Source organism: Heteronotia binoei, chromosome 13, assembly GCF_032191835.1.
Source record: "Heteronotia binoei isolate CCM8104 ecotype False Entrance Well chromosome 13, APGP_CSIRO_Hbin_v1, whole genome shotgun sequence".
In the NCBI taxonomy this organism is placed as follows: domain Eukaryota; kingdom Metazoa; phylum Chordata; class Lepidosauria; order Squamata; family Gekkonidae; genus Heteronotia; species Heteronotia binoei.
Window position 1 is genome coordinate 48,554,500 of NC_083235.1, and position 25,555 is coordinate 48,580,054.

Below are 25,555 nucleotides of genomic sequence, written 5' to 3' on the forward strand. Positions count from 1 at the left end.
GGAAGCCTGCTGTGGAGCAAGGTTAGTGCGAAATCAGCCAGACTCTCACCATTATTCTCCAGTTCTGACGTTTATTGGCTTTGTTGTCCCCCTCCCAATTGAACTGATGCATATAAATAATCAGACCAAATTTGTCATTCTTTTAATCTGTTAAAAACATTTTCAGTGTTGTGCACACTAAAGCACTGCCCACTGCCTGTATGTACCACTGCTCACTGTATTCCATCTCATTGCCTGATGAAGTGTGCATGTACATGAAAGCTTACACCCTGAATAAAATTTTGTTGGTCTTAAAGATGCCATTGGACTCTCACTCTGTTCCTCAGAGAGCAGTTGCAGATAGCTGGAATGCCGCCCACTTCAACACATAACTCTTACAAAACCGATAAGCGATTTAAAACAAAAACCCAACAAGCCAATAGAGGCTGGAAGGTGTTAGAAAGTTAAAACCATTTAAATAATTTAAAACTGGACAACCAACTATTTAAAACAATATAAAACACTCAACGGAGCGGAGAACAAAGATTACTCCCCTGCTAAAACAGTGTTCTTCCAAAGTGGAGCACAAACCACCTATTCACACTCAAGTGGTGAGGCAAACAAAAAAAATACACAGAAACAAAAATCAAAACATTTGAGGCTGCCAAAAGCAGCTACTATACAATAAAACAAATCAAGCCAGTGACCCTGGGAATAAAACCAGAAGATAAAACCAGCTAAAAACAATTAAAAGACATAATTCCTCATGGAGCAAACAGCACCACCACTGCCCAGCTCAAGCCAGAAATGAGAAGTCCTATTTACAATATTTATATTCTGTCTTTCTGCCCTCATCAGGGATAGGAAGGCAGTTAATAGAACAAAAATATAGGTAATAAAATATGTTAAAGGATTAAAACTAAACAAAAACACATCATTGAAACAAAACCAAGCTAAAATAAAAAAAACAATTGAAAACAATTAGAACAAAGAGTGGAATTATTATTTAAATAGAGTAAAACAAAAGTCTAGTTAGTTTTGTAAAAACAACAGTGAATCCTGTGGCACTTTAAAGGTTAGCAGTTTTAATTGTGAAATAAGGTTTAATTGGGAAGGGAATACTGGATCAAATGAAGATTTGTAATTATTTCCTAATAACTTTAATTAAACTGGAAGCAAAGCACCCTACTTATGTTCATTTTTGTTCTTCATAGTTTTGTAAGTCATATTAATGGACAGAAATACATTGGATTATTTCATAGGGTTGCTAATGCCTCATGTTTCTGAAAACCAGAGTATTGTGTGTCTTTGATCTTTAGTTGTCTTACTGTTTTTACTGCTTGTAAAGATTCAGTTCCTTTTTCAGCTCTAACTGTATGTTTTCTGATCTAGGTTCAATATTAAAGTGCAATTGCAGATTGTAGCAAGCTTCATGCTCACCGGTGTTTCTGGAGGTGCAAAGTATGCCCAAAATGGACAACTTTTTGGACGCTTTAAACTCACTGAAACGCTTTCTGAAGATACTCTGGCAGGACGACTGGTGATGACCAAAGTCAATGCTGTTTATTTATTGCCAGTCACTAAAGAGAAATCAGTACTGACCCAAGGAACCAAAGAGAAGGTGTATGAAGCAGCAATAGAGGAAAAAACAAAGGAGTATATCTTTTTGAGAATATCCAGGGAATGCTGTGAAGAACTTAATCTTCAAGCAGATTGTGAAATGCAGGTATATTTGGCTGGAAATTTCTTACTATAAAACATCTTAGTTTTTTAATAGTTCTCATTATCTTAGGTATTTCAGTAACTCTTGTTCATCTTAATCATCACAGCATATATACTTATTTTAAACAGAAGAACTGAATGGTAAATATTCTAATGTTATGCAAGAGTTCTGTTGCATATCACTATCTTCACATCATATAAAACTTGCAATCTTATTTTGTGCATTGGGGCAGCACCATGTCGTGTCAGTTACTGTGATTCTCTGTTACAAAGCAGTATTATGGAACTGAGTACCAGACTACCAGACACATCCCTAGTATTAGTGCCACTGAGTGCATTTGCATAGTTTATTAGGAGTAGTAAAGGAACTTGTGGAAAGCACTTTCTGCACTTGGAGAGCTGCTGTGCCAAGGATAGAGAATACAGCATAGCTACTAGGGATGTGTATTTGGATTTTTCCAATACACATATTTATCCCAAAAATACTCTGTTGGTAATACTGAAAAATTCCAGAAGCATTCAGCAGTAGTCAGGAATATTTAGGGCCAGCATTTTAAAGCTCCCGTGACTTTTTAATTTTTTTTTTTACTGTGTCTGTGGCTTCTTGCCAGGGCTTGATATTCACTTGCCAGGTTGGCTTGGCTTGGCTTGGTTTATGTGCTTTGAAATTGGTCTTGCAATATTGTCTTCTATGGTTTGTGTTGGCTTCTCTGGTTTGACATTGGGGGACATATTAAAACAAATGACAATATTGCCCAACAATGGGAGATGATGGAGTGCCCACACTGAATACACTGGAAAAGTGGGTGAATGTGAACTAGATGCAGTTTAACAAGGATAAGTGCCAAGTTCTCCCTAAGAGGCGGAGGACATCTTGGGTGTTTCCCACCGTCCAATCAGGGAGGCAGGAATCTTGAAAAAAACTTCCCCTTCCTGTGGATGTGGGAACCACCCTCCTTCCAGTTTATTTCCTGCCTCGACAGGGAGTAGCAGCGTTTAGGCTAGGTTCCTACCCTTTCTCATTACTTGCCTATCTCTTAAAAAAAAAAAAAAAAGATACTTTTTCTTTCCCCTCAGTTCCTACCTTGTTGTTCATCTCCTGATATTCTACCTGAGATCTTTTTTCTGCCTTTCAATCCGTCCTTCAGTCCCTCTCAGCTTCTCTGCCTCCTTCCCCCCCCCCACTTTCTTCAGCGCTTCAGAAACGGCGCGGCTGTTTAAACTCAAGCCGCAGCCGAGCGCACAGCATTCAAGCCGCAGAGGAGAGGGAAAATGACGCGTCGGTCAAGAGACGCGTTCATGGACGATGACCTGGTTCCTGACGCCTGGCGCGGAACCGAGAGGCCCGCCTCCGGAGCCGGCATGACTTCTAAGCTTGCCTTGGCTACCGGCAACGTGCCCTGTAGGGGCGAGAAACCCAAAGGCGAACGCAGGCGGCGCTGGTCTTCCCCAGCCACGGAGGAGGCTTCCTCGTCAGGGCTCTTCCCCACTGGCGGCGGCCATCTTGGGGAGCGCAAAAAGGCGCGAAACGGGGATAGATCTCAGCCATGCAGCTTCCAGATGCAGGAACGTCCCGATGCCAACCTCCTGGCGGAAGACTCAGTCGCAGATGTGATCCAACCTGCACTGGAAGCCACGCAGACCTGCCAGCCCCAGTCGGGCTTGGGTAACGTACCCTTTATGGGACCCTCCCTTTTTTACTGAGTTTCTTGAATCAATAAAGCAGACGGTGGGGGCAGCAGTCAGGGCATCTGGCCATAGGAGACCCAGGTCCCCCAGGTCCAGTTCCTCCTCCAGATCACCTTCTCCAAAGAGGTCCAGAGGTAGCTCCAGCCACCATAGGGCTTCAAAGAAACCTCTGCTCTGTGACCAGATGGAGAGCGAAAGATCCATTTCTGAGACCCACTCTCATGATTCCTATGGGGGAGATCGGGAGGAGGGCGAATTCTTATCTGATGAGGAGATAGAGGACGTTGCAGTCCGGAACCCTCATCACGGTTTTTCAAGGCAGAAGCGTTCCAACCTCTTTTAGCCAAGGTGCTGTCTGCTCTAGACTTACAAACATCAGGAGCAGGAGTCTCCCCACCCACTAGCCAACCCCAAAAACAAACCCAAGGGAAATACGGAGTTTTTCCCCAGATTCAGATCCTCTGAAAAGGTTTTTCCCTTCCCTGAGTTCTTTGAGCGTCAGTTGAAATCTGAGTGGGCCAAACCTAGTACCAACAGACAGGTACGCAATTCTATCAAGAAGCTCTATGAATTACCTGCTTTTGCTAACAATATGCTGCAAGTACCATTGGTGGATGCACCAGTTGCAGCCTTACAGTCACACGGTCTGTTAGCTGAGGATGGCCATGGCTCGGTGCGAGACAACTGGGACAAAAAGATAGACCTGGCTTTGAAGAGGAGCCACGAAGCTACGGCTCTGGCCATCAAGGCAGCTGCGGCCACCTCTATAGTTTCCAGAGCAGCGATCGTCTGGATAAGACGGCTTACCCAGCTACTGCCAGACGTGGATAAACGGGTCCTGGAAGGTACCTGCAGACTCCTTAGGGCCTCCGAATTTTCAGCGGATGCCTCATTGGATGCCCTCACTTTCTCCGCTAGAGCAATGGCATCAAGCACCGTAGCAAGGCGGGGGTTATGGCTCCGGGCTTGGCCGGCAGACGTGCAATCGAAGTCCATCGTGTCAGCATACCCATTCCAGGGAGAAAAGCTATTTGGAGACACCCTGGATAAGATCCTGGTGGAAACACGGGATAAGAAAAAGGCCATGCCCAAGTATCTGCGCCGCTCCGATAAGAGAAGCTTCGGGTCTGGTTCCTTTCGTGCCTCCTCCAGCTTCTCCAAACCAAAACAGGACTTCAGAAGAACAACCTGGGGACAGTCCAAACTGAGTTTCCGAAAGGGCTTCTCCAATTCCCGGTTCCAGAGGAATCAGCCCGATAGGTCCGACAAATTCAAGAAAGGCCCCAAGCCCAACAAAGCATGACTGGAATTCTATTCCAGTGGGGGGCCGTCTACTACACTTCCAGCAGGCGTGGGCGGCCTCGAGGGTCGATGCTTGGACGTTGGAAATCGTTTCATGGGGTTACCCCATAGAATTCAAAAGGGCACCTCGAGATCGTTGCTTGGTGTCTCCTCTTCGCTCAAACCCAGAACGAAAAAGCATCACCCTCAAAGCAATTCAACATTTGCTGGAAATTGCAGCGATAGAACCTGTTCCTCCATTGCAGAGATGTCAAGGCGTCTATTCCATCTTCTTCACGGTGCCCAAGAAAAACAGGGACTGGAGAGCGATTCTAGACCTGAAATTTTTAAACAGACATATCAACCTCCGTCACTTCAGTATGGAGTCCATCAAATCTATAACGGAGTCCCTGCACCATCAGGACTACATGTCTTCTCTGGACCTAACAGAGGCATATCTGTACATCCTCCCAGCACATCGCAAGTTTCTTCGTTTTTGCGTAAATGGGACTCACTACCAATTCAGAGCCTTACCTTTCGGCCTGGCGACGGCACCACGGGTGTTCACCAAGGTGTTGGTGAACCTGATAGCAATCCTCAGACAGAGAGGGATACATGTGCACCCTTACCTCGACGACCCGCTGATAAGATCCTCGTCGAGGGAGAGTGCGGAGCAGGACGTTATACACACCATATCCTGTCTTCAACAACACGGGTTCATAATCAACATTCCCAAGAGTCATTTACAGCCGTCCCAGAGGCTACAACATCTGGGTATGGTCATCGACACAAGGATGAACTCTGTTTTCCTCCCAGAAGAAAAGATACTGAGGACCAAGGCATTGGTGCTCCAGATAGTGCGGGAACCATTGTCATCTCTCCAGACCCTGGCACAACTTATGGGTCTTCTAGTCTCAAATCTAGAGGCGCTTCAATGGGGCCGCTTTCACACCAGACAACTTCAGATGTTTTTGTTCCCTTATCAGATCCAGATCATGGAGAAGCACCCTATGTCGTTGACTGTTCCCAAGAAGGTCAAGGAGAGTCTCCTGTGGTGGACGAAGGACCACAACCTGTGTCAGGGGAGAACGTTCCTCGTAGAGAAGGAAATACAGCTCTTTTCGGATGCCAGCCTTTCAGGTTGGGGGGCGACCCTCAACGAGATACCTACCCAGGGCCAGTGGACAACCGAGGAGGCGAGTCTTCCCATCAACCTTCCGGAACTCCGTGCCATTCGACTGGCTCTCCTGTACTTTCAGAACCAGGTGACCGGGAGGCATGTCCTGGTTCGAACGGACAATATCGCTGCCAAGGCTTATTTAAACAATCAAGGGGGGTCCAGGTCGACTTCCCTTCACAAGGAGGCCGTGAAACTGTTCGAATGGGCGGAGAGACATCTAAAGTCCATATCAAGGGGACTTGCAATATCAAGGCGGACTGGCTCAGCCGGGAGAACATTCAGTCGGGAGAGTGGTCTCTCAACAAGAAGCTTTTCTTAACGATAGTGACACGCTTCGGCCCGCCGGAGTTGGACCTCTTTGCGTCTTCTCAGAACCACCAGCTTCCTCGATTCTACACGAGGTACTACCACTACGAAGCGGAGGCCACGGACGCATTAACTTCTCCCTGGCCGCAAGGCCTTCTATACGCCTTTCCCCCAATCCCGATCATTCCGAGGTTGCTCAGAAGGATCAGGCTGCTAAGGGCCGACGTCATTCTGGTTGCTCCCTGGTGGCCGCGACGTCACTGGTTCTCATCAATCCAACATATGTCAGTAGCGGAGCCGCTTCACTTACCAATCTGTCCAGACATGCTGTTACAGGGCCCGGTGTGGCATCCTCATCCAGACTGGCTGAGGTTGACCACTTGGAGGTTGAACGGCGCTCTCTCCTAGATCTTGGTTATGCAAGTGACGTGACGAACACCATCCTAGCATCCAGAAAAAGCTCCACAACGCGGATCTACGACATGTCCTGGAAAGCCTTCCACAGATGGTGTCGGAGAAAAGCCGTGGACCCGTTGCATCCTTCTGTCCCCAAGATCCTGCAGTTCCTTCAGGACGGTCTCCATTCTGGATTGAAGCCAGCTACCCTCAAACGTCAGGTGGCAGCCTTATCCTCAGTTCTCCAGCAGGTGGTTGGCGTGAACCTCTCATCTCACCCCCATATTCGACGCTTCCTTAGAGGAGCCTCCATGAGTTCTCCACCACAAGTACATCGGTTTCCTACCTGGAGATTGAACCTGGTACTCTCGGCCCTAACAGGTCCTCCTTTCGAGCCCTTAAGTTCTGTATCCCTAAAGTTCATGCGTATGAAGACCATCTTTCTGGTGGCAATAACATCGGCCAGAAGAGTCTCAGAGATCGGGGCCTTATCGGTTAACAGGGAACTGTGTGTGTTCCACAAGGACAAGGTGGTCCTCTATCCGGACCCTACCTTCCAACCGAAGGTCTCTTCTAGATTCCATCAGAGTCAAGAGATCAACTTACCATCCTTCTGTCCGGATCCCAAGCATCCCAAGGAGCGCACATGGCATACCTTAGACGTGCGAAGAGCAATTAAGGTCTATCTTACAAGAACTGAATCTATCCGAAAATCAGACTTCATGTTCATTAATATAAGCGGCTCCTAGACTGGGACAGAAGATGTCCGAATCAGCAATTAGCTACGCCATCGAGCAGTGTATATCGGAGGCGTATAAGGCGTTAAACCTTCAAGTACCACCAGGGATCACTGCACACTCAACCAGGAGTGCGGCCACCAATGCTGCCTTCAACAGGAATGCCTCCATAGAGGAGGTGTGCAAGGCAGCTACGTGGTCATCTATCTCCACTTTCATCCGACACTATAAGTTGAACGCATATGCGTCGGCGGACGCAGCCTTTGGCAGACGAATCCTGCAACATGTGCTGCCTGAGTAGGACGATCCCACCCTGTATGACATACTGCTATGGGAGCACCCAAGACGTCCTCCGCCTCTTAGGGAGAACGACCCTTGGCACTTACCGTGAGGGGTCCTTCTCCTAAGAGGACAGGAGGACATCTTGCCCTCCCCTTCTTCTATCGTCCTACCTTGGGCAGCATCTATCTTTTATGTGTCTGGATCTAACTTCTTCTCCTGTAGTCTCACCTACAGCTGTTGATTACTCTTTAACACAGGCTACCTGTAGTTTACCTGTTTTTTCTCAGTTTCTATACGAGTTTATTTCAGTCGGTTTGGGAGGCTCATGCCAAGTTTTTGTACCGACCACCAGTTAGCTCACCTTTTTTTCATAGCAGCGATGGTTGCAAGAGTTTTGTACTGCTTCTCGGAGTCACCCGAACTGGAAGGAGGGTGGTTCCCACATCCACAGGAAGGGGAAGTTTTTTTCAAGATTCCTGCCTCCCTGATTGGACGGTGGGAAACACCCAAGATGTCCTCCTGTCCTCTTAGGAGAAGGACCCCTCACGGTAAGTGCCAAGGGTCGTTCTACATCTGGGTAACAAAAATGAGCAACATGCATACTGGATGGGGGGCCTGGAGACCAAACCCTATGAGGAAAGGCTGAGGGACTTGGGAATGTTCAATCTGGAGAAGAAGAGGTTGAAGGGGGACATGATTGCTCTCTTTAACTGTTTGATGGGCTGTCACTCAGAGGAGGGCAGGGAGGAGTTCCTGTTAGCAGCAGAGAATAGGACTCACAATAATGGGTTTTAAGGGTGGGAAGGTATCGGTTGGATATTAGGAAAAACATTGTTACTGTAAGAGTTGTTCAACAGCGGAATCAGCTACCTAGGGAGGTGGTTAGCTCTCCCTTACTGGCAGTCTTTAAGCAGTGGCTGGAGAAACACTTGTCAGGGATGCTCTCTAGGCTGATCCTGCATTAAGCAGGCAGTTGTACTAGATGACCTGTATAGCCCCTTCCAGCTCTGTGATGCCCACTGCATATAAAGGGAGCCAGGAATGCCAATTCTTGCATGGGCTCCACTGAAATATATTGCAGCACACAAAAGCTGCAATGAAATGTGGAACAGATTTAGAATGGCAGTCTCTGGGCAGATAGACTGGTCTGAGACTGGAATGTGGAATGAGAGTCTCAGAGTGGAATGATGGTCCCCAGAACCAAATAAACTGCAGAGAGGTGCTACAAGCGTGAGGTATATGCCTTAGCAGCTGGGGGAGTTGCTGAAAACTTCTGAGTTCGTGTGAAAGGCTGAAGGTGAAGGTGATTGCTGCTGATTGATTAGGAGTGGCTGTGTTCCCCACCCTCTTTGCATTATTAAGCTGCGCCTTGCCAGAGAGCTAAAGGGCTCTTGGCTCTTGGCCTGTGGCTCTTAGCCTGGGTGCTGTGTAAGGACCAGGAACCCAGATTCCTTGTGTTCCCAATAAGGTAAGTAGATTCTCCAGGCCTTTCTCACAATACAAGAACTCGTGGACATTCAATGAAATTGCTGAGCAGTCAGTTTAGAATGGATAAAAGGAGGTACTTCTTCAATAAGAGCATAAGAAAAGTCATGTTGGATCAGGCCAATGGCCCATCCAGTCCAACACTCTGTGTCACACAGTGGCCAAAATTGTGTGTGTGTGTATATATTTACATACATATATATACACACTGTGGTTAATAGCCACTGATGGACCTCTGCTCCATATTTTTATCTAACCCCCTCTTGAAGTTGGCTATGCTTGTAGCCACCACTACCTCCTGTGGCAGTGAATTCCACGTGTTAATCACCCTTTGGGTGAAGAAGTACCTCCTTTTATCCATTCTAAACTGACTGCTCAGCAATTTCATTGAATGTCCACGAGTTCTTGTATTGTGAGAAAGGCAGAAAAGTACTCTATCATGTCACCCCGCAGTCGACGTTTCTCCAAGCTAAAGAGCCCCAAGCTTTTTAACCTTTCTTCATAGGGAAAGTGTTCCAAACCTTTAATCATTCTAGTTGCCCTTTTCTGCAGCTTTTCCAATTCTATGATCTCCTTTTTGAGGCGCGGTGACCAGAACTGCATACAGTATTCCAAATGAGACCGCACCATCAATTTATACCGGGGCATTATGATACTGGCTGATTTGTTTTCAGTTCCCTTCCTAATAATTCCCAGCATGGCGTTGGCCTTTTTTATTGCAAACGCACACTGTCTTGACATTTTCAGTGAGTTATCTACCACGACCCCAAGATCTCTCTCTTGGTCAGTCTCTGCCAGTTCACACCCCATCAACTTGTATTTGTAGCTGGGATTCTTGGCCCCAATGTGCATTACTTTGCACTTGGCCACATTGAACCTCATCTGCCATGTTGACGCCCACTCACCCAGCCTCAACACATCCCTTTGGAGTTCCTCGCAATCCTCTCTGGTTCTCACCACCCTGAACAATTTAGTGTCATCTGCAAACTTGGCCACTTCACTGCTTACTCTCAACTTCAAATCATTTATGAACAGCTTTTGCACCAACTACCAAGACCACCCCCCCTCTCTCCCTGCCCAGGGATGGTTCCTTGGTGCAAAAGGATTTCTGCTCACCAACTGAAAAAGAGGTCCCTTCTGAGGGCACATTCCCCTTATCCTCAGCCCGGTGACCTGTTCCCTCTCGACCCTCATGCTCCCTGGCAGCAACGGAGCTGCCACGTTCAGAGCGGGGCTCATCTAATACGTCCCCGAGAGTCTTCTCCGAGTGCCTAACTGACTGTCTCTGCTTCTCCAGGTCAGTCACCTCATCCTGAAGGGTACAAACTCATTCCCTGAGGACCAGGAGCTCCTTGCATCGAGCACACACCCAAGACTTCTGTCCTGTGGGCCTGGTAAAACTGGTAAAACATCCAGATGTTTTTTGCCTACAACTCCCATCAGCCCCAGCAAGCATGGCCAATGATGGGAGTTGTAGGCAAAAAACATCTGGAGAACTACCGTTGGCCACCCCTGGTATAGTAGTTAAGAGCAGTGGACTCTAATCTAGAGAACCAGCTTTGATTTCCCACCCCTTCACATGAAGCCTGCTGGATGACCTTAAACCAGTCACAGTTCTCTCAGAACTCTTTCAGACTCACCTACCTCACAAGGTACCTGTTGTGGGGATAGGGATGGAAGGTGATTGTAAGCTGCTTTGAGACTCTTGGAGTAGATAAAAACTAGCTCTTCTTCTTTTTCTGATGGGCAAGGCACCACAGCTACCCTGCAAGTTTTGTGTGTGCAGAACCCCATGGTGGCAGAGATGGTAGGTGCCTACTCTTCCTCTCTCCCTCCTTCATGGGGGTGGAGGGGCAGGAAGGTGGGCAGGGGCAGCCAGCACCATTGGCAGCCATGCCATACACCTGGCTGGCAGTGATGGAACTGGGTGCACAGCTTGTCACTGAAAAGCTCCTTTTAGTGCTCATGGGCACTAGGAAATTGTCTAGGTCTGCCTGATGCACAGGCTGCCTCTACAATATTCTGCAACATCTGATGGGACTTTGCTATCATGTCCATATATTGATAGAAAGTTTTGGTTGATGGTGAGTGTCTTGAACTTGGACTCCCGAACTGGTACTGCCATGGGATCTCCATCCCTACAGCCAGGAGCTTCCCCAGTCGCTGCTTTATTTTTTTTTTAATAGCAGGAACGCAGTTCCAGCTGGCTTGGTGTCTGGGGTGTATGGCCTAATATGCAAATGAGTTCATGCTAAGGTTTTTCTACAAAAAAAATCCCTGAGGGGAAGCATACTGAAATGGCACTTGTGCATTTAGTTCTCTGCAGTTGGTGTGTGGCTGCAGGGGAAGGTGAGATGGGTTGGGGGAACCCAGACTGACATAAAAAAATGTAACATCTATTTTGGCCCTTAGCATGTAAATTTAGTTATTTAAAACATTCTAACCCCCTTGTTACCAGAGTGACATTTAATCAACTACTGTGCCTTCAAATGTTTTGCTTGCTGTTCTCAGTATGCAAAGGGCAGAACTTGATACAAGCTCTACCCTGACCCTTTGAAGCCAGCTATGCAATTTTACATATTAAGTTGACAAAGAGCCTCTAAAATCATGACTTGTGAATTTGATAAAGTAATCTGGATTATTTGAAATCTTGCACACAGTGTTATATTTAAGTTGGTCTCAATAAAAGATTTTGTTTTTGAGAAGTTGGCAGGTAATCAGAAATCACTAGCTTGTTTGGTGTTGTCACATACCTTTATTGCAAGATATAGCAAGGACACCCCAAATCCCTTGCAAGAAACTGCTTGGGTTCTTCAAACTATTTTTCTTGGACCATAGCTTTTCAACAGTTCTGATCTGCTACTGTAACCCTTCCAGTTCCTCCTGCTCCTTCTGAACGCCATGGTTCTGTTGTCCTTCCATTTCTTTTTTGGCCCCAGTCCTATGTGCCTAAAAGAAATCAAAAGGTTAATTCACCATGTCTTCAAGTCTTCCACAGAACTCCCCCCACTCTGTATTACTTTACTGTTTTCTTATGTTCTTTTGAGTTTTGGAGATTTGAGGGTTGTGCTGGTATTTTGCTGCTCATTGACCATATACTGTATCTTGTGACTTGTTCTTTTTTGTGAATATTTTATGACTTTGTCTCTTATTAAGTTTTGATCATATAATTTTGAGCAAAAAAAAGAGGTCTGTGAGCATTCTGGATTTTGTTTATTAGAAGATGTCACTTCATTATAAAAGCGCAGGTATATATATTGTTGCTTATAGACACAAATTTTTGCTACTGTTACCAAAAATGTTCCTTTGTGCTTTTGATTGTTCAAAATAAAGGTGGCTAGTAAAGATTTTGATTTCATTTGCTTGACTCCTCCAGGTATTTTAATAAGTTGGCAAATGTAATTGAAATAACTTTGTTTAATAGAGCCTAAGACCGCTTCTTCCGATTGATGTTTTTTTGGTACAGCTTTTCATTCATTCATTTATTTTATATGTACTATAGGTCGAACTTCAATTTCAGTTAAACCGCTTACCACTCTGTGAAATGCATTATGCTTTGGACAGGATCAAGGACAACAGTATTCTTTTTCCAGATGTCAGCATGATTCCCACAATACCTTGGAGTCCTACCAGGTACAAAAACACAAACACTTTGATACTGGAACCTGACATATTGGTATTATATCGAACAACTTGTAACAGATGCCTCAGGCATACCCTTACACCAGAAGTGCATTGTTGCCTATCTGTTTTTGCAATAATTGGAAGTGAAAGGGCTGTAAATTGCTAACATCCTCTAAAATTCAAGATTAAGATTTCAGCTTTCTTTATTTTCTCTGACATCAAAAGTAAGTTGTAATGAACTGCATCCTCTATTACAGAAACAGCTTTAGAAAACAGAAGCTGGTAACAATAGTTATTCTTGCCACTTACCATTTGAAAGCAGTGCACAGGTGCTGCTAATAGTGGAGGTGTTTTTTTTTTAAATGAAAAGAGCCTTTTGGTAGATGTAATACATTTCAGGGAGGGTTTTGTTTCAGAGGAAAGCTCTACTAATAGAAGACCTTTGTATCATATGTACATCTAAATAATTAGCATTGCATCCTGCCCTATTCCAAGGGCCTGTATTTATAACCTGCCAAAATATGATTTGCCTGTCCCAAATATTTTTTTTGATTGGAATAGTAGTGACAAGGTCATGGATAATATCGGTGACTGAACACCTAGATGCTCCAAACATGTCCCCTCCAGTTTAATGTATGAACTGGCCTAGCAAATCAATGGCATATACAATGCCCAAATGAATAAATTGCAGAGTGGTTTTATTGTGCCTATAAATTATAGTTTGCTTAAATTCTATAGGCCCATTCTCCATCTTTCTATCCATACCATGCCTGGACCACCAGGGCAAAGCCACGTGTTTGTTATTCTCCTTGCTGCCTTCACTGGGTGTGTGAAGGTGAGGCAGGGCTTAGGTCACTGAGATTTTTTGTAGTAAACAACCAGCCTACCACTGCTCTTAATGTTGTTGCTTCTTTCTGTCTTCTAATTATGAATTCTTCTAGGGAAATGTATAGGAAAAGTAGTGCTCATCCTCAGTGGGTGTTTTCCTATCAGCAGTTGTTGTGCCAAGCCACCTCCCATTCCATATTCAGGTGCTTATGGCTATTTTTAACATTAAATCACACATCAGAGTTTCTACTTCTCTGCTTGTTTTATTGGAAAGATTCAGTAAAAAGGAAGAGAGCTACTCTTGCAGCAAGGGAATTCCATGCAGAAAATAGAACTCCTGTACATGTAAGAAATCACTGAATCAAATCATTAGTCTTAGTGAATGTGTATTGTGATGGTGTACTCTGAAGAAAGCAAGATGTATGTATTGAATTCATGCAGTGTACTGTGCTCTGGATTTTTAATCTTATCTGATTTCTGATCTGAGTCAGCCTACTTTTGGACAGAAACTAGGGATTTAGGCAGGAGAGAGTCTCAGCCATTTGGAAACATTGTCTACTTTTTCATGTAAGTAGTGGGATTTCACAGACTATTCTCTTTCCCCATAATTCTACAGTCCAGGAAACAGGTATGTTTCCTTTCAGCCCAGATCAAACTTCCACAGTCTTTTTAAATTTTTTTTTGTTTAAATTAGAAATCAGCTCAGTGGGGTAAGGTTGAGGGAAAAGGAAGTGCTTTCTCCTGGTGAGACCAAGGGTTTGAAGATAGAGGTCAACTGTTCAGCAAACCTCTTCTTCATAGAAAATATATGTTGCTAGGCCACAGATACATGCTGAACATTTAGATGGGGGAAGGGGGAGACTAAATCTGAACCCTTTTCCCCCTCAATGAGGAGGAAAGTAGAGGACTGGGTGATCACCTCCCAGAGCTGTTACGAGTATCTTTGTTTGTTGCTATGTATACAGTTTGTGAGCTTTTCTTGAGAACCTAATGCAGATCTGCAAATACAGGAAGATCTATTACCATGAGCTCTGCCTGCAGCAATTTTTGTCTTTCTGGTTCCTGATTGAACAAAATGACGCATGTGAAGAAGTCTGTCTTTGAATATGCATCACCTTCACTAAATGAGGGTGATGGTTGGCAAATAATTTTGTATTTCTTGTGTCATTATAAATAACTCCTGTAATGTTCATTAAGTTAATATTTTAGTCTAATAAAATGATGTTCTTTTTTATTTTGGGAATTAAAAATATTGAGCTCAGTGGGTTATTTACTTTTTCCTGCATAAATCCTGTTAATTTTTCATTTTTAACATAGTTCTCTTTGTTCTTTTAATGTAGATACAACTGTTTTTGTCTTGTATTTCTGTACTCAAGATGATTTTTGCTTCTAATTTGTCTTTCTATTTTGGTTTTCCATTCATATAATCTTTCTAGTACTCCATGGCTGTCATATGTGAAAAGAATTCAATAAATTCCTCTTCATTTTAACCCCTTACACTTCACGCAAGTTTTCCTAGTCCACAAAACTAACACCAAGGTAGATCTCTTAATGAGAGCATGGCCGCATGTGCTTCAGAGACAGGCAGGGGTGGAATTCTAGCAGGAGCTCCTTTGCATATTAGACTACATGCCCCTGAAGTAGCCAATCCTCCAAGACCTTACAAAAAAAAGTCTTATAAACTCTTGGAGGATTGGCTACATCAGGGGTGTGTGGCCTAATATGCAAAGGAGCTCCTGCTAGAATTCAACCCCTGGAGACAGTTGTTTTCTACTTTCTGTACCTACTTTTAAATCTGTCACTAGGCACTCTAAAACTGCATATCGAAGTCATTAACCTGCTAAGTATAACAATGTCCATAGAGCTGTTTTCTGTTCTGATGCTTATTCATTCATCAAATGAGCGCTTGCTCATTTTTCTTGTTCTCTGATGCAGGTTTCTTGTGCTAAAGACTGTCATTTGAAAGAGTTTATCAATGATTGCAAGTCTTTTGAGTTATACTTTACAGGTCCCGTTACAGAGCTTATAGTTCATCAGAGAGAATTATGGCTTTGTGAGATAAAATTTAAAATTTATTGAAATATAGTATATAAAAAGTGGAAGATACAGTTTACAACAGATTTATGTAACATGTGATGGGCAAGCTCAGTGACATAGATATGGATGGATTTAAAAAAAACTTAGGAGGATTAATGCTAGATGATATAACTAATAAATGTGACACGGTCATTTATCCTGAATAGTAGTTGAAGTAAAGAATAGTATATGTTGTTGAAACAGCTTGTTTTGGACATGTCTCTGAATTATTGTAATTTTATTTTAATTCATAGCATTTTGGTGTTGTTAAATGTCATGTTTTCTATTGTACAGACAGTGGGATGAGCAGTTGGATCCTAGGCTCAATACAAAGCAGAAGGAGGCTGTTCTGGCTATCACAACTCCACTCTCAATACAGTTGCCTCCTGTTCTTATCATCGGTCCCTATGGGACAGGCAAAACCTTCACTTTGGCTCAGGCAGTCAAGCATATACTTCAGCAGCAGGATACTAGGTGAGATGGAATGATATATAGATACTTACCTGGAAGGCAAATGCCACAGTTTACATTAGGAAAGATGGCAGTGCAGAATTTCCATCCAGCTTAAAAAAACCATCCATCATTGTTTTGTATAGATGTTCAGGAGAGAATTTGACAGCCTAAAGGTGTATATGCTTAGAAGAATGAATTAAACTTGGCAAAATATGGAATAGATACATTGCATCATATTTAGAAAGCTATGCATTGTGTAGACTTGTAATAGCTATGTTTATTTTAAATCTACATTAGGTAAAATGTAAAAATTACCTTTAAAAGCTGTGTTGAAAGTTTAAATCTTCCCACAGAAATTAGTTAGAAGCATCATTGAACCATTAAATTCACAGACTAATTTCATTAAAAGAAATGTGCGGGGAAGATGGTCACTATCTCTTTTTTTGTATTTTTACTGCTTTGAATGATTTTCTGTTTCTTCATTGCTTTTTTATTTGCACCATTTATTCCAGCAGGATTCTCATTTGCACCCATTCTAATAGTGCTGCTGATCTCTACATAAAGGATTATTTACATCCATATGTAGAAGCAGGCAATCCCCAGGCGAGACCTCTCAGGTATTTTTTAAGGCTTATTATGTATCTATACAATATCTTAAGAAAAGGTGTCTCTTCTAAATAGTTTTGGAAAAAAAATCAGAAATTCTAAACTTATTGGCATTTTAAAACTTTGCTTTTGTATAAATTTAGACTAAAATGGAATATGGAACAATATCAGTGTTGATTTTAAATATCAAAGATAAAGACATCCTTTTTTAAGCCTTTCTTATGTGGATATTTGTGCTTTTACTAGCTGAACAAAATTTTATGTGGTCCTCTAAAATGACTAAGATTCCCTCTCCAACCCCTAGATAAGAATTGAATTTTATTTTAGAAAAATACCTTTTTAAAAAGAGAAATATATGTAAATTAGGATATCATTTGGAGTCTCACGTGAAACTTGTTCAGTAGCAAACCATTTGTGTGGAAATCAACTTGCAATGGGTCTCGATACAATTAGGAGAACAAAAATAATGGAGGAAGGAGATTTTGAGCTCACACGTGTACAAGAAATGAAAATAACCTTCTGGTTAGATTTTTTTTTTAGCTGAATAACCAGAAATTCACTTAAGCTATGGATCCATTTATCTGAAAATACGGCTATTAAAATTTGAATGACTCCTGTATACTGAAGCAAGGGCATTAACCAGTTATGGATGGAGTCTCTCTGCAAGCGAATGTTTATATATAAACAAAACAAAATTAACCTGAGTCAGCAACATGATCTAGTGCTGTGCAGCTAAGGTTGCTAGTCTTCTGCCAAGTTTTTCCTTTCCTGTTCAGAGACTGCCTTGGAATCAGAGAGCATACTTTCCTTCAAAATTCCACAGAAACAGAGAAGGCTGGAAGGGGTCTCAAGGATAATCAACTCTAACCCCTTCCCAGAAGCAGGAATCCTACCTAAAGGGATCACCAAATAATTAGACGCTCTTTGATAGATAGCTAAAATTATCTCAAGATTATGTAGATCCAGGTTGACTACATGCACCATAGATAGGGAATAAAACCTGGTGTACACATGTAGCACAGTAAGGGGATAGCGTTCTGAGGTGAAGAATGTACTTTACTGCTTCATACTGTAGTTTTTATTATGGCCCATGTAAAAACTCACTTCAGTGTTTTTTTTAAAGTACCGTAGTACATCAGTAAGAAATAGTTCTAGCCAGGGGTGGAATTCTAGCAGGAGCTCCTTTGCATATTAAGCCACACACCCTTGATGTAGCCAATCCTCCAAAAGCTTACAAGGCTCTTTCTTGTAAGTTCTTGGAGGATTGGCTACATCAGGGATGTGTGGCCTAATATGCAAAGGAGCTCCTGCTAGAATTCCACCCCTGGTTCTAGCCTAGTGCTTTTAGCGGTGGGCTAATTTTCTATGGCAAAGTTTGAAAAATATAATCCCTCACCTGCAGTCTGATGTGGTGCTGTCTATTCTGCCATTTCATCACCTCAGCTGCCTCATCACCAACTCATTCTGCTTCTTGTCTATACCAGGCCTAAGTCAGATCCTGAAATTCCTTGAGTATTGGAGCACAAACTTTTTTTTTTGCTGGAAAAGGAGCCTTTTGGAGCAGTTTTGTCTGCTCAGTAAGGCCTTTTGTCTGTTCATCCTCTGATCAGGGTGCACTGTGTTGCTACCTGGATTTGGGCCTTTTTAGTTGTTGCCTGGCTTCTTTGGAATGGTCTCTGAGCTTGTCTTCCAGACTGGCTGAAAAAAGGACATTTGGTCTGGGCTAACCAGTTCTCTGGGTGTATTATTACTCCAGGAGTAGGGCTTTCATGGCTATTTATTATCTTAAAGGAAATTTTATAGTTATGTTATTGATTCATTAATTTTATGGTTATTTTTGTTTTAAATGTTGTGACTCTCCTTTGGCTTCCATATGCATGGAAAGAAAGATGGACCATGAAATATGTAAAATAAATGTAAGCTGACCTATTGGCAAGAGGATGGATGGGCCCTGATTATGATATAATGGGAATTTTGTCAAGAATGAAAGATGTCTCTTGCAGATCTTATATCCAGCTTAGCTTTCTGAGAAAGATGACAATGTTTCTTATCTAAAAATTGATTTTACAATTGAGTTTTTTTAGCTTTGAACCTAGTTCAATATTTCTAGATAGTTGCTGCACTCTAATATAATTTTGCTTTGCAGGGGGGAGGGAGTCTTATTTTTACTATCTAAAGCCAATTTAACAATTTAATTGAAAAAGATTTTGGAGGGCTTGGGGACTAAAGGTCAGGAAATGAATGACACACAGAGTTGCTAGGTTTTAACTCAGTTCTGAAGGGAATTCTGTTGTTTGTGGTTTTCTCTGTTACTGCAGAGTTGTTACCTTGAAACCCCAAGAGAGCTGCAATAGACAAAAAATGGGGGCCAGGCTGAATTTCACATTCAGGTTTGATGTAAAGCAGCTAAGTCTTTAGATGGTGTCTTCTAATTTGAGTATAACAGTCTACTAGGTCCTGCAGATTTTTAATTACTATGAATTGCACATAATGTGATTATAGATAATTCTGTTCCTTGGTCAGTTTTTTTTTACTAATTTTTTTTCTTTATGATAAAATTTGTCTCTTTTCAAAAAGGTTAAAGCGTTCTGATAACTCTGACTTTTAAAAATTCCCACATACTGCGAAAAGCAACAAGAAAATACACATTGAATTAAGTCATATTAAACATCTAATACGAAACCATATTAGTTTCATTAATCTTGGTGAAGTAGAATAATTTTTTTCATTATTGTCCTAACATTACTAAATTCAAGGAAACAAGTTTACAAAAATTGTTTACAAGTGATACTGAAACATTTATTAGGCAATTGTTGATAAGAATCCAGATAATAGGAAGTAGGAGGCAATACAAAGGAAAATGCCATTTAAAACTATAAAAATCTAAATTTAGTATAAAATCAAGGATAGACTTTTAAAAGAGATCCTGTTAATACTTCATTTCTTCCCTAAGTTGATAAACCCACCCTACATAGTTTGGTTATTGCTCAACAGCGAAAATTGCCAAGGAATAATAATACTCATTTAGACATGCATACAAGCAGAGTAAAGACATATTTGTTTAAAGTTTAAACAGCACAGATCTTACTTTTCAACTTTGCTGAAGATTTTCAGCCTCGGTTAGTACCAATGCTGGGCAGGGGGGAATAAATTGAAAGGGAAAAGATGGGATGGGATTGGAAGAGTGAAGCTGAAGAAGGAAAAAGCAAGATAGAGGAGGGAGGGGAGTAGCAGGGAGATGGGGAAGTGTTTACAAGTGGTTTTAAGACTATTATTGATAGAATGAATTTTTATTAAAATTGCTGATTAATATTTGCTATAAAGCCTATACCATAAAACCAAACGTTGATATCTGGCAAGCAAAAAGAGAACTGAATTAGATATCTCTCAAAGTTAATGTCTAGGATACAGTATAGCATTTACAGCTTTAGCAAAGGATATCATAGAGTTATTGATGAAAATTTCTTAGTTGAGCAATGTTACCCTGACAGCGTCCCTCTTTTTTGCATGTCAGAAGTCTATACAGATGCATGTTCTTCTAGGGTTGTTGAACTCATTTGTTATAAGGCAAGATCTGACATAAATGGGACTTTGTGGGGCCAGGTCATAAAATGTAATGCTGGGTAGTGGAGATATAAACTTTATAAAGGCTACAGAGAAACAAAAAGATATTCAATCAATCAACCTTTAATGGCATATAAAAACAGGTTAAGAAACAATGGGTTAAGAAAAAAACACACAGTTACATAAAATCACAGTTAAATAAAACAACAAGACTGTTCCTTGTCTTGACGAATCTTTGTGGCCCAGTACAGAAATGAGGCAGTATTCACAGTTATGTCAGGAGTAACATCCTTCAGAACAAGCTTGACCTTATCTGGATCAGCCAGACCCATCTTATTTAGAAGAATAGGATCCAAAAATCGACAACGAATACTTACATTAAAAGGGCAGCACAAAAGAATATGTGCGATAGTTTCAATAGATCTGGACTTACACGGACATAGTGTAAGATATTATTTTTTACTTATTATTTTTTACATAGATATTATTTTTTACTTATTATTTTTTACATAGATATTATTTTTTACTTAAAATACAAACATGCTTAAAACTCTTGAGATGTGTTGCTTAAAATGGAAAGGTGGGAAAATAATGGGATTTGGCAGTGCAATTCTAAAATTAAAACATTAAGAAAAAGCAAAGTTTTATTTATTTATTTATTTATTATCCCGCCCTCCCCACCGAAGCAGGCTCAGGGTGGCTCACAGTATAAAAATCACAACAAACAGTTAAAATCGATACATATTATAAAAATTACACATTAAGTAGTTCACAAGGATCACAGCAGAAACTAAAAATATAAACCAACAATATAAAATTCTCTGGGCTTTGGAAAACATGAAATGGCTGGGCATTGCAAGCTTCTCCCCCTGCCCCCAGGTCTACTCAGATTGGCAGCGGCTCTTCAGTGTAATGTCCCCCTTTGGCTGTGCGCTCCCAGCTTAGAGTACTTACTAGGCACCAGTTCTCAGTCCATTCAGCAAAGACATGCTGTCTCAAAGCATCAACCCTTTATTTGCAAGGTCACACAACTCCAGCAAGGAACAGCTTCTAGCTGGCCATATAAACACTGAAAAGTGAAAATGAGCTCCACTCCATTAAAATACATTGTGGCACAGACAAAGCAAGGGAGGGGGGAGCCAAATGGATGGGTTAAATAGCAGCCAGTTTAACCCTTCCCTGGAGATCTCCCTCTTTCTCCTAGTCATGGCTTGCTGTGGCTAGGAGAAAGGGGATCCAAACTGACTAGTTTGATTTTGGGTATTTTTTATTCAGAACCCACCCTAAACAGAACCAGAATTTTTAGGTTTGTGCCCATCCCTAATATTTATAAAATGAATAGTGAAATAACACATGCCCAGGTGTTTTCAATAGCATACAGCTGTAAAAAACAAAAAATGGGAATAAGGGATACCTAAATATTAATTTTTGTGGTACTTGTGTAGCCTCAAAGGGTATTGTGCATGCACAGGCCTATCATGTGGAGATTTTTTTGAAGTTCAAAACGTCTTCCTCCCTCACATTATTTCCTACTTTTTCCAGTGTGGTAAAGAGGGAGCACAGCATCCTTTCCTTAGTTCTGTCTTTGCTGCCACTGAGAAGCTCTGTCCTTCGAACTACCAGCAAAATACTGCCAAGCAATTCTACCTCAGCTATTGTCCCATGGGAGCCCAGGCTCGTAAAAATTGCACAAGAAGCACTTTTGAAGAAATTCATGTGCTGTGGGTGAAAAATTCTCCACTAAGATGACCAAGAGCAATGCCTTTTATGCCTCATTGAGGAGCATGGCATTGTGTGTTACCAACTCACCCCTAAGGCAAGGCATGGCAGGGCTTCTTGCCTAAAAGCAGCACTTTGGGGAAAACCCATATTTATCACCACTCAAGAACAGAATCCAAGCACCATGCTACCTTCCACCATGGACAGATAAATCCACGTTTCCTCAACTCCAAAACTGAACCCAACCATACCAGACCCAGCAAAAATTATGGAGAGGACCACAAGAGGATCTGATTCCCAGAGCTTAGCTTCTCAGAACTACCATTAAAGAAGGCAAGGTGCAAACATAAGACAACTCCCAAGTCAAAGTTTCCATTCACCTCATTCCACCTTTGTCATAAAGACCTGGTCCCTGATAAGTCTGTCTTGAAACTTATCAATGAGTCAGTCCCCATTCTGAGAACGTTTTTTCCTTCATGTTGCTCACCATCCTTAGAAGGGGAAATACAAGACTTGGAATCCGCTGCTCCATGTAATCAGCCCCCTCATCTTACTGTTTGGATCCATTACCCCAGTAGGCTCCAACAAGCTTGTATTTATTGTCATCCTGATTGCCATGTCAAGACCTCTAATGTAACAATTAGAACCAGGGTTGGGATCCATATGCTCAACTCCATTCTGATCAAACAGAAGCAGTCCCTTGCCCTACAGATGATCCAAACCTACCTCCAGATCTACAAGGAGAAATTACTCCCCGTGGGATTTAGCCTTCAATTATGACCAACCTGTTTAGGAGGACAGAGAGCCAGACCATGCCTCTGAACCCTTACTCAATAATATTGTGCCAAAACCACTGATAATAGTCTTCTAGTGAGGAACTCATATATAATGGACTGATCATTTGAAGGGCAAGATCCGTCAAGCTCAATGTTTCTTGTGTATCCCCAAGAGTGATGGATTTGGTATTTACAGTTATATATACTATAAACAGAGAACCTGTTACCTTCCCTGTGATGTAAAGCCTACTGGAAGTCACAACTGGACCTTAGGGCTTTTGGCAATTACAGCTCACATCCAGCTCATCAACCAACAGAGTATCCACATCTTTATCACCTTACTTGGCAAGATGTTTCACAGAACCAATGGATATATGCCATCATGACAAAAGGATATGTGATAGAATCTGCCTCCCTACCAGCCTGCTCACCCTCCTTATCCAACCCTCCAATCCCCTCTCCAGAAGATCTTGCCAAAGTTGACACACTCCTTAACAGAATTTTTTTCCTGAAAATGTCTGCAAAAGATAATCACTCCAGATTTTACTCAAGATCCTTTCTACTATATGATACAATATGATAAAAGTTGATTGTCTGTGGCCAGTGGCCATTACAATCTGGTACATATAACATAACATAATTACAAACATCAGCATTAAAACAATCTAACCCAAAAGTACAAATCAAATAAAAACATTGCCCTTTTTAGATGCAGCTATAGCCTGCATTTTCTTGGCTGCTAAAGCAAAGAGTGATACTTTATAGGTGATAAATGGATCAGCATAGGTGTGTGATAGGTCCTCTGGAACTGGAGCCCCGCAAATGCAAAGACATGAAGCCAGAAGTATTTGGGAATAACATCCAGGTATCAGAGAATCTCTGGTTAAAAAGAAATGGGAGAGGGGAAGAATGAGAGCTATTCTAAATCTGAGAGGCCTAAAGTCCCTCTTGATTAAAAAAGTTCAGAATGTTAACCGTTCCCAATGTCCTCCCTCTGTTATGACAGGGCATGTGATTTAAAGTGCTAGATCTTTTGGATGCATACTTCCACATAAAGATAAGGCCCAACTATTACAAATACCTTCATTTCCAATGAATTTGTCACCACTTCCAACAATGTTTCTTTCCTTTAGGCTAGCCACAGCTCCCAGGGTATTAACCACAGTGACAGCAGTGGTAGTAGCCCTACCTAAGAAAGCCAGAATGTGAGATATACCTGTACTTGATGATTGACTGATAGTGCAGATACTAAACCCAAACTTTAGCAGACTTATATTCCACTTTAGGGGTACTCAGAACATTGAATCTTTGAGTCAATGCAAATCAAGTTAGAACACATACAAAGGACATCCTTCATAAGCATTCTAATCAGAGTCTTCCCTCCTCCAGAAAGAGTACTGGCAGTCAGAGTAAATATAATCAATTGCCAGAAACTATTCTTCCAACCAGCCATTCTCTTTGAAAGACTGTTAGGATTAATGTCCTCCACCATATCGGTAGTACCATATACAAGACTACATACGCACCCTCTGCAATTATGTCAGGCATTTCAACCCCCTCCATCAACACCATCAAACAAATTGAGCATCCCAATACAGATAGTACAGTCCCTGTATTGGTGGACCTTAGATGTCAATCTAATGGAGATCCCGTTCCATTCTCAATACTGGGGACCATATTAACTGTGGACAACTCCTTGTCAGGCAGATGAGTGTCAGTCAGTGGGACATGGTCCTCCCAAGAAGCACTTCTCCATATCAGTGTATTAGAGTGCAAAGCAGTATACAACAGCCTATTTTTCTCATACATTCAGGGCTTTTTTTGTAGCAGGAACTCCTTTGCATATTAGGCTACACACCCCTGATGTAGCCAGTCCTCCAAGAGCTTACAGTAGGCCATGATCTAAGAGCCCTGTAAGCTCCAGGAGGATTGGTTATATCAAGGGTATGTGGCCTAATAAAGGAGTTCCTGCTACAAAAAAAGCCCTGCCTACATTAATGTGTCAAGGGAAAAAAATCCAAATAGCTATTGACAACTTCACAACCATGTGCTACATAAAGAAACAATCTCCGACAACTCCACAGGGAATGAGCAATCTCCAACAACTCCGCAGTCCAAGCCATCCGTATAGTGGGGGTCAACAACCACTTGGCAGACTTCCTCAGTCACCCTCCTGTAGTGCCAAATGAATAACTCAGCTGGACCTCTCTAGACCTAATCTTTCATTGTTGGAGAGAACCAACAATAGACGCATTTGCTACTAGTTAGAACAGGAAATGCAGATTATTTTGTTCCCAGAGCGCACAGGATCTGCAGTCTGTGGGAAGATGCTTTCCAGATCCAGTGGATGGGAAACCTGCCATACACATTACCTCTGCTTCTTACTATTTATGACCCTCTTCAGAATGAGACAGGAACAAACATCAGCCATCCTAATAGCCCCTTCTGGCCAAGACAGGCATGGTTCCTAATACTCCTAACTATTCACACAATGGATATTCTCACTCAGAAATTCAGCCTTTCTTCAGTGCCCATTTCTACATCCAAACATTGGCAGCCTCCATATAACAGTATGGCTCATTCAATGACCAACCAACAATTATCTGAAGCAATAAAAGTAGTCCGTAATGCTAGAACCTCTTGGAGGACTGGCTACATCAAGGGTGTGTGGCTTATTCACCTCATGCTTGTACTCAGCCAAATGGAAGCATTTCTGCGTATGGGCCAAAATCAGAATCCGATATAATACCTGATAGAAAAATATGAATACCTCCTCAATTTAATTAAAGAGTCCTCTCCTTACCTCTGTAAGAGTCCATCTAGCCACCATAGCACGTTTCCACATTAATATC

At 42.1% G+C, this 25,555-nt stretch overlaps 1 protein-coding gene across 2 annotated transcripts in view; it reads left to right on the forward strand.

Annotated features, from left to right (window-relative positions):
• Positions 1-25,555, forward strand: part of HELZ (helicase with zinc finger) — a 236,220-nt gene that overhangs the window by 95,061 nt on the left and 115,604 nt on the right. The window contains exons 12-15 of one of the 2 annotated variants that reach the window (XM_060252939.1): positions 1,372-1,705; positions 12,560-12,690; positions 15,880-16,059; positions 16,551-16,655. In XM_060252939.1, coding sequence (XP_060108922.1) covers positions 1,372-1,705; positions 12,560-12,690; positions 15,880-16,059; positions 16,551-16,655 — 750 coding nt within the window. The remainder of the gene's footprint in view (positions 1-1,371; positions 1,706-12,559; positions 12,691-15,879; positions 16,060-16,550; positions 16,656-25,555) is intronic. The other variant, XM_060252940.1, reaches the window with a different exon arrangement.